General features: G+C 42.5%; 1 protein-coding gene and 1 non-coding gene across 2 annotated transcripts; both read left to right on the top strand.

Moving 5' to 3' along the window:
- Positions 1–870: 870 nt before the first annotated feature.
- On the top strand, positions 871–9,413 carry LOC582059 (SNF1-related protein kinase catalytic subunit alpha KIN10). The gene is made up of 8 exons (XM_782032.4): positions 871–1,989; positions 3,494–3,616; positions 4,274–4,443; positions 4,826–4,881; positions 5,622–5,748; positions 6,221–6,345; positions 6,664–7,830; positions 8,305–9,413. Exons 1-8 carry the CDS (start codon positions 1,633–1,635, stop codon positions 8,736–8,738), a joined length of 2,559 nt encoding a protein of 852 aa, XP_787125.3. The 5' UTR covers positions 871–1,632; the 3' UTR covers positions 8,739–9,413.
- LOC115919331 lies at positions 7,850–7,971 on the top strand. The gene has a single exon (XR_004061801.1). It is a non-coding gene; the product is annotated as a U8 small nucleolar RNA (small nucleolar RNA).
- Positions 9,414–9,630: the final 217 nt, after the last annotated feature.

Below are 9,630 nucleotides of genomic sequence, written 5' to 3'. Positions count from 1 at the left end.
TCTGTCATCTGCTGGTCTTATTATGGATGCCTATTGGAATGGTGAAGGATGAATGTCTATACCTGGCGAGGTGAAGAAGAAGTAAAAAAGGATGAGAAAAGAAGAGAAGAGAAAGGAGGAGAGGATGAAGAAGTAAAAGGATGAGAAAAGAAAAGAAAGCAGGCGGAGAGGATGAAGAAGACGGGAGAGTAAGAAGGAAAAGGAGGAGAAGAAAAAGAATGGAAGAGGAAAGGAAGAAAGAAAGAGCACAATTATGAAGAGGATTTAGAGGAGAAAGAAGGGACAATGAAAACAAGAAAAATGGGAAGGGAGAAGAGAAGGAAAGCTGAGGGGGAGGTTAAATGAATGAAAGACTGAAGGGATGCATGAAAATGGAGAAAGTGATTAAAACTGGACTAAGGTGATACTAAAAATTAGAGAGGGGATGGAAAGGGGAAAATGTTTATTAATAGAATTGGAAAAAAATGAAAGAGAAGATGAAGATGGATCGATAGAGAGAGAGAGAGAGAGAACGAGACACACACACCCAGAAAATAAACTAAAGCGAACGAGATGACGCAATTTTCTTTCAAGCGATAAGGGCCCAAACCCTTTTAAAGTACAACTGTACATACATTCTATCAAATTTGTTTTAATTTGGTTGCAATTAAACAGAAATTTCCACTAACGGATAATACACATTTCAAATTATCTATCGCTTCTAGTGGTTGCTAAGTTAGTGACGCTAAATATCTTACAAAGCAATTTCCGAGGATCCAATCTACCGCCTCAAGACACTTCTTTCGCCAACCCTCGATAATTACACGTACAACCCTTATACAAAATACAAAGACATGGATTGATTTGGGCTGAACAATACTATAAAGTCTACTGGCCCGCATGTTTGCTTGGGCTATCAATAGATTATCACATATACATCTTGAGAAGGGGGTAGGGACAGGGGGAAACAACGAGTATGATTAGTATCGAACAGGCCCCGCTTTAAAAGTGTTTTGTTCGTCTTTTTTGTCAGATTTTGTACCCTTGGATAGCAAGATGAATTGGCCATTCAGTCGGTTATTGATCGCCATTTTAGCGCGAAGTATCGATCGACGCATACCTTTTCACTATGGGGTATAATGGAGGAGGGTCCCAGCCTCTTTTATAGCGGTTTTGCGGTCGTGAAGGGGTGATGTGTTATATACCCCTTCCTTAGGAACAACCCCAAGCCACTGCGGGTGTAGTATACGTTTCACCAGCTTGAAGAAAAAGTGAAAGTTTATCGTTAACAGGCCTGTCGTCTGCGCGATTTATCAAGCGATATTTATGCATGGTACGCTCTCCTAAGAACATTCTTGGTCACATATTGGAATTTTCGAGCAAAATGTTTTGATAGTTGTGAAAAGGAATCTTCATTTGAAGAATTGATTTGATAGAGAACGCGGGTTCACGTAAGAGGGTTCGAACAAAGGCGTACAAAAGATCTTGATATTTGGAATTTTGAAAGTAGTCTTACGCTCTCTGACGGAGATGTCGCCTTCCGTCACCCAAGAAGGAAAACATTTAACGATGTTCCCGCAGCGTCTGAAGTAGATTCCAAAGGATCTCTTTGGAAATTATTAAATAAGGACATTATCATCATGAACATGGAATATGGCTAGCGCGGTTGTAGCGCTACCAAGCCCGCATCTTAATCCCACCATGTCCCCGGCTCCCGTCAACCCACTCGGCAGGGAGACAGCGCCGTCGTCCAATGGCGACGTCGGTGGCGACGTCGCATTCGTTGGCGATGGCGGAGAGAAGAAAGAGGATAGAGGAGGCCACAGTGGTCGAGATGGTGGTCGGGATGGTGGTCGAGATGGTGGTCAGCCTGAGAGGAGAAGAAGGAAGTCGAGATCGGACGGCATGGTGGTTAGGAAGAAAGTCGGGGGCTACATCTTAGGAGATGTCATCGGCGAAGGGTCCTTCGCCAAAGTTCGTCTGGGAACTCACATCTTAACTCAAGAACAGGTAAGACCATTGTCAATGGTGTAACGTGAGTCCACCCATTGAGGGAGGGGAATGATGAGGGGGGGGGGGGGGAGGGAGGGAGGTATCTTGAGGGGCAGGGGGGAGGTATCTTCCCCAGGAAATAAAAAGGCAGCTGATTAGGGTGGAGGTAGTCAATGCGTCTTCTTTCCTCGTCTCTTTTCCCCCTTTTCCCTTTCCCTTACGCGCACTTACTCGCCTGTTCTATTTCTTCTCTTTTCACCAATCTTATGGGGAAGAGGGTGGCTCGCGCCCCCTTGAAGCTCCGCCATGGGTCATTAATTCCCATTTTTCTAACGGTCCTATTTTATGAAGATTAATGATTTCATCTGACTTAGGTCATAACGAATTACATAATATGATATCGTCAAGCAACGGACTTACAGGGAATTTCACCTCTTTCCTCTCTGTATGTACAATCAATGCATACTTCATTGACTGAGTATTCATTTGACTATGAGAAGGAAATGGATTATGAAACAAAATCTAAATCTGACACTATAGATAGTGATTATTTTCTCGAGTTCATTTTGGGATATAAGCTATTACTTGCGCGTAACCTTTTCCAAAAACGAACAGTTATTAAGCTCAATCTTTTCCTCTTGTAAAACTTTCAATTACACGTTATACACTTAAAGATCAGCTTTCAAAACAATCCAGAAAGAGGTTGAAGAGTTGCTTACTGGTATTTTACATTTAAAAGATACACCACTGCTTTTGGAATGACTTCGTAAACAATCATGTCTGCGTCCTTGGGACAAAGAGAAAGTGAATTCATAAAGCAAAAACAGTCATGACTTTACATTTTGGGGGTTTACAGGATAGGCATATTACTTTGGAAAGTACAAAAAATAAATATTTTGTTGAAATCTGAAATAACAATCATTCCTTTTAACAGCTCATATTAGGAATGCATGAATGACAAAGAATGTTCATTTTGTTTTAAACGCACTCGTTAAATATTGATAAGCCATGCACGCTTGGATTCAGATTTAGGAGAAAGTGCTCTCTCCCCTTGCGATCGATAGGATCGATAGCTAGCTCGGTCTTAGTAGATGTGTTGTCTGCTAAACGCATGCAAACCACAAATGAAGGTTGATCAAAGATTGTGTGCGGGTGGGTGAGATAGGATGTGGGTCCATGTTCAAGGAAAGGGTGTGTCTTTCTTCCGAGGAAAACCTTGAGTGTTGGTAATGACGTATAATGAATCCTCACCCAATCGAATTGAACATAAAATGATTGTTCAAGACTACAGATAAATAATACTTTCCAATTTCTATATTTTGCGAGAGAGTAAAGCGCACAAGCGAAAAAATATGAAACTTTATCAAAGCGAAAATGTATTATTTTCATCAAATTATACTAGGTTGCCGAATATGACAGGTTATGAGGTGGCGGTTGCCCGAATATTGGTAATTTCAAAGTTTTCGGAGGGGGCGGGGGTAGTTCCTCACGGGGATAATAACATCGTCCTTATATTTTCCAGGTTGCCGTGAAGGTAATTGATAAGAAGTTGATCGCCAATCGAGACTACGTTCGTAAGAATCTACGAAGAGAGGCAACCGTTCTTCAGAAGATGCGCCATACCAACATCGCTCGACTCTATGAGGTAAGAAAGATCAGTTATGGCCGTTTTTGAAAGTTCATTTATTAAAAAAATTATTTTAGTCGAGGGAGGCATCCTTGTAGACCGACTTCATAATAAATTATGAGACCAACGGGTATCAGACTGACAGCCCATCATATCCAGCATATTGGTCTCATGATCCCTTTGAAATAAATTAATAAAGGGCACGGAAGACCGACATGTCGGTCTTATTGGCAGTCGGTCTAATGGGCCGTCGGTCTCGTAAACCCTCACAATTGCTCAGATAAATTTGCAGACCGGCTGTGAGACCAACACTGTCGGTCTCGTGTTATGTAGCCATTACAAATTCGTTTCTCCAAAAGGTTCCGAAAGTTTGTCACCCCTAGGTTCGTTATAAAAAAAAGAACCTTTGTGGTAACGAACTTTACAATAAGAGTGAACGTTTGCAATTTCGTGGAATGAAAGTATCTTCGTTTTTCCAACAATGAAACAAATGAAAGGGTATTCATAATTCCTTAAGACAAAGTGAGGTAGCTGGGGTCCTAATGAATTAAAACGGGATCATGAATTCTTTCCAATATCAGAAATATGAAGGCAGCGATTGAATGTACTCTATGTCTCTGTTTATTAGGAACCATCTTTATGAGTTAATTATGACGTACCATTTTCTCCTTGCAGGTTCTTGAGACGGCTAGTAATTACTACCTGGTCATGGAGCTCGCAGAGGGCGGCACGTTCATGTCCTTCCTGTGTAAGAGGAGAAAGTTGAGTGAGCGAGAGACGAGAAGATATATCAGGCAACTCGTCACCGCCGTCGATCACATGCACCACCTCGACGTCATTCACAGGTTCGTAGAGTGCTTTTGGCTATTAACTAAACCAGTCGACGTCCTTGGCTACATACCTTTCATGTGAAAGAACACAGCGATTTTTGGACGAATTCTCTGATACTCCTATCAAAGTATAATTGATTTCGGACAGCCATTGTGTTGCACAAAACAATTCATACTGTGGTCGATTATTTTGTGCGAAATTGCACACGTGACAAACGAACTACCGTGCAAAGAGGCGACGAAAGCAATCAAAGTGTTAATACGATTGTTAGGGTGATGTGGTGGTGAAGGTAATTAGGGGGAAGGGTAATGTATGGACCATCATTGGGGGGTACTAGCATTTGTAACTGGCTTTTGTTTCATCAAATTGTTTTCTTTTTAAATATCTGTATTGCAGGGATATCAAGATCGAGAACTTTCTTCTGGATAACGACCAAAATCTGAAAGTAATAGGTAAGTTTTGTAAACAGATTAATAACAAGTCTATGCTCCATTCGTGTTTTTTTTCCTCCTGAATAAATCCTATTTTCCATTTAATTGTGATATACGGTAAGGAGGAAATACGCTGATAAAATGATGATGTAAAGCAACGCATGATCGAAGATGGATGGGCAACATTTGGGCTTGATGCGGCTGTTGTTGATCATTTTCCTTGCTACTTCTGTAGAATCATTACTGAGAGCGTTTAACAGCTATCACGAGCTTCTCGGATGGTGATGCAGGGGGAGGGAGGGGGTGGGGGAATACCTCAAGAATTTGTCGGCAAATCTCAAATTGTTGTCAGACGATGATTCTCAAGTTAGAAAAGTATATTTACAAACAAAATCAGGAATCCTATTGGCAACATTTTGTCAGCGACATCCACGCGTAAATATGATATAGTCGATTAATAATAATAATAATAATAATTAACAACATTTGTATAGCGCTTATCACAAAATATGTCACTAAGCGCTTAAGAAAAATAGAAATAGAAGGAATTACAGCCAAATATTAAGTTATACATAATAGATAGTGGACAATCGAGGGGGCTGCATATGCAAATGAAAAAGGCTATTTAACGCCCATGAATGAAATAAATGTCCAGGATGATCTTTCTAGGTATGGACATGCGAGGGAGAAGGGGAACCGGGCGGTATTCTGCCGATTCATTCACGCAGATATATTTCACTCTTTTTTTAATTTTTCTTTAGATTTTGGACTGAGTAATATTCTTGGATACGACGGGTTTCTTCGGACGCAATGCGGCTCTCCGGCCTACGCTGCCCCGGAGATCTTCTGCAACTCAAGCTATGGCCCATCTGTTGATGTATGGAGCATGTAAGTCATGATCATGCTTCCAAAAATGACTCCTTGTCGATTCACCGCATTTGGTGTCGGAGGGCAGGATCATTTAGAGAGGGGGTTCGGCTTCACGCCCATGCAGGCCCTCAGTTTGACAAAATAATGATATGTAGCGAGGCACATGTAGAAAATGATTACAAGAACCCTCATCGCCCCCTAGCCCACATACCTGCCATCGTGGCGAGGAGGGGAGGAGGAGCCGGGGGGGGGGGGGGGGGGGGAGGGGGATGTTAAATGTCAGAAAAGTAGAAGGGCTGCGAGACCGAAATGTTAACCTCGTGGGCTGTCGATCTCGTGAACGCTCAGAAACATGACAGAATGTGCCTCGACGACCGATATGTCGATTTCGAAACATGTCACATAACTTTGTTATTTGTTGTCTCGTGGGTGGGCCAATCTGAGGTGAACTTGAATTGAACCTTGAACTCCCTTTTGTTTTGTTCCTCAGAGGGGTGAACATGTACGCCATGCTGACTGGGGAGTTACCCTTCGTGGTGGACCCGCCCAACAACATGAGTAAGCTACACGCAAGGATCATGCAGGGCGCCACCATACCAGATACTCTTACAAAAGGTAAAATCTAATGAAAACATTTTATAATCAATTTCCTTTCATAAATTATGCATGGACGGTACGTGTCTCTTCGGAAAGTAGGGAACTGACGGACCAAATTTGCGAATACATAGACAAATACGCTACTATTACCCCTCACCGTGGAGTTAAACGTTTTGTTCTTTTTCTTGCGATCTTCATCATGACTTTTTAAAACTTTTTTTAAAACTTTCACATTATTTTCGTTTTCATATGAGGTGAAAATTATCATCGAACGATTCTAATCTCTTCTGCTGAACGAAATCTATAATCATTTCCCATTTTACTTGCATGCTTCAGATTGCCGAGACCTTCTCAGAAGGCTTTTAGAACCGAAGGAACTAGACCGCATCAAACTCTCTGATATTATGCGGCATCCATGGATGAACAGGGGATACTCGCGGCGTCTCTACCCTTCCCGCTTCGAAGACTCCACCCCTAAACCTCTGGTGGATCAACGCATCATCAAAGCGCTCGTGCAATGCGGTCATCAGGAGGATATACTCACAGAATGCGTGCAAGAAAATAGACCAACTTCCGAGAACGCTGCCTACTGCCTATTGGCTAAGCGGATCGCAATGGGGTGGGGCTACCCGGAAAGTAACAATGTCCTTGACAGCGATCGGAGCGAGATGGTGAGCGTGTTAACGGGGATGGGCGTGGACGATACGATGGAGGCGGAGCTTGAAGAGAAGCCATCACCAGTGCTTGCGCTTCGTCGTCCAATCAGCGGACGCGGGACGAGAAGTATGGCGGCAAAGGAACAGAACTTCGATATGGAAAACAAACTCAAGAGCGATCGGATGAAACTCGAGAATACGAATTCACCGATAGAGAAAACTCCGAAGAACTATGTGTCTCCAACAAAAAGAGAAATTCAGGATGACATGCGAAAGGCTTGGAGCAAGTTGCAAACCAATTCAAAGAACAGTGACGAAAGTTCAAAAGACCATAGTAAAAATAACAGCGTTAGGAGTACGAATAGTGAAGGAAGCGATAACAATTCAACTGGAAGCAAAATGGACGCAGGGGAAGCGCCAAAAAGTAAAACGAAATACGTTCAAAAAGTGCCAGACAACAAAACTACCTCTCATCTCCCTCGGCGAGTCCACAGCTCTTTACCCGCCAAACCGAGGACGTTGCCAAGCCCAAACTCCGCACCCTCCCTGCAGAACAACACTTGCATTTTCATAGTCAACGGGAAGGTCACGGCGCCGGATCAAATGGTTGGGCGATCTGCAGGGCGAAATGCCGCCCAAATGCCAGGGAAAAGACATTCGTTCCATGGAGGTGAAAAAATGATTTACACCAAACGGGGCTTGGAGCGTGCTAACACTGTCCCGGCTGTTCACATCGAGAGTTTGGACACAAAGAATGGTTCGAATGACCCGTCGCCGGGTGTCCCGGACAAAGAGACTAGTATGGACACCCAGATCAGCGAACTTCATGCACCTTACCAGCCTCATAGTAAGTATATATTTTTGTATCATCAGTTAGGATTAATCCTTTCCTGTTACCTCTTCGGAGGTAGCAAGATGAAGATGATGAGATGATTTGGATGATCGATGATATCTCCATGGGAGTGGGGAATATAAAAATATTTTTAAAAAAGAGAGAGAGAGAGAAAAAAAAGTATTTATTTTGTAATGTCATCAGCTCTTTTTGTTTAATGAGGGAAAGAGAGAGAGAGAGAGAGTCATATTGGTAAATTTCACCGCATAGTATTAATCATTACATAGTTACTGTTCTCATGTAAGCATTTTGCCCATTTTGATTGAGGTTTTACAAATGTACGGTCCATTATATTGTTTAAAGAAGAAAAAAAATCGAAGTTGATCTTAATTGTCTAATATTTTGAAAGCAAATTAAAAAGAGGGAATTTGTTGTTGTTGAATATTCAACCGAAAATGTCATGTTTCTTTATTTCTTGTTCTTCCTCAGATGCCTTTCCAATACATCGCTTAGGGAACGAATACACCCTCCCTTCCCAAGCTCATCGCCACTCCTCCCGCTATCTACCGGGGAACGTGTCAACTTCCGCCGTCACCTCGGCAACACATCCTCCTCCTTATCAATACGCACAGCATCTTCAATACCATAGCAACAGACACCAATCGCTACGCCGCTCCCGTCCGCAACACCAGCGGTCCATGACCGCGCCCCACCCTCAGGCCCGATCACAGTCTCCGCTGCCCCTTCCTCCAGCCTCTCATCAGATCAGCAGGGAGGAGAGGGGGTCCGGCAAACCCACCAAGGCTGTGGCGTGGCAGGACCCTCCTGCGACTGTGGTTCTGTCAAATAATGGCCCGCCAAGGAGCATTAGGAATCGGCAGAGAGAGCTGCCGAATATAAAGGGATTTGTGGGATATATGTGACGATTGAATTAAAGTTTTTATGTTGGAAAGCTAGTATATAAAACTAATACACGTTGTACACAAGTTGTCATTTCACTTCCCCTTTTTCGTCTTCATTAAGCTAATAAAATCAATTGATGCGTACGCCACTAACTTGACGCAATGGTAGTACATGTACATTTACATTAAATTAGTGTTCGCGATGTCACCCTCATAATTACCGCGTCCAAAATCGCTCAAGATGCTGACGCATGCTTATAATTTATGTCAGGTAAATGACGCCTCCCGTGCGCTGGGCAATTCCTATCACACACAAAGCGTGATTTCGATGTCATATACAGCATACAAAGTCATAATTATATAGACCAATCAATGCTTTGAAGACGATTGGCGCCATGATTTGCCACGCGTCGATCGATCAACGCAGTGTTTTGCATTGTTCAGATGGCATTCCCTTTATGTATGAACATATTTGGGTTAATGTTAACTTTTATGTTTTGTTAGGCGGACCATCATTGACGGTCTAAACCATGATTATTTAGCTTTAAACCCTCTTCTTACATTAAGCACGATGACAATCAGTTATTATTTTGTGGAGTTATGTTATAGTGTGCAAGAGAAGAGCGGAATCGTTAGTTTTATATCAATGGAGTGGCCTCATTTCATGTGGAAAAGAGAGCCCCAAGTCGCAAAAAAGCTCTTCCAAGGGCTTCGCTTTAGGAAAGGGGATCGGGGAGGGCGAAATCTTATTTGATTATTAAATGCCTTTTTTTAAATACTTGTTTCTCTTTATATTTAATATTTATTTTGCGCCTTGTCGGCAAATCACAGTTCTTTTCTCTCTTGCTTGTTGGCAAAATTTGTGCTGATTTTTGGTTGGACAACCCCATGAAAATGACCCAACGATACCCCT

This window comes from Strongylocentrotus purpuratus, unplaced genomic scaffold (genome assembly GCF_000002235.5).
Source record: "Strongylocentrotus purpuratus isolate Spur 01 unplaced genomic scaffold, Spur_5.0 spur5_contig_863, whole genome shotgun sequence".
NCBI lineage: Eukaryota > Metazoa > Echinodermata > Echinoidea > Camarodonta > Strongylocentrotidae > Strongylocentrotus > Strongylocentrotus purpuratus.
Note: the sequence above shows the minus strand (reverse complement) of the source record. Positions and strands in the feature narration are given on the sequence as shown.

Coding starts and splice junctions, on each gene's coding strand:
- LOC582059 (XM_782032.4), top strand. CDS start 1,633: ATGGCTAGCGCGGTTGTAGCGCTACCAAGCCCGCATCTTAATCCCACC. Junction 1,990..3,493: donor ACATCTTAACTCAAGAACAG/GTAAGACCATTG, acceptor TATATTTTCCAG/GTTGCCGTGAAGGTAATTGA. Junction 4,882..5,621: donor CCAAAATCTGAAAGTAATAG/GTAAGTTTTGTA, acceptor ATTTTTCTTTAG/ATTTTGGACTGAGTAATATT.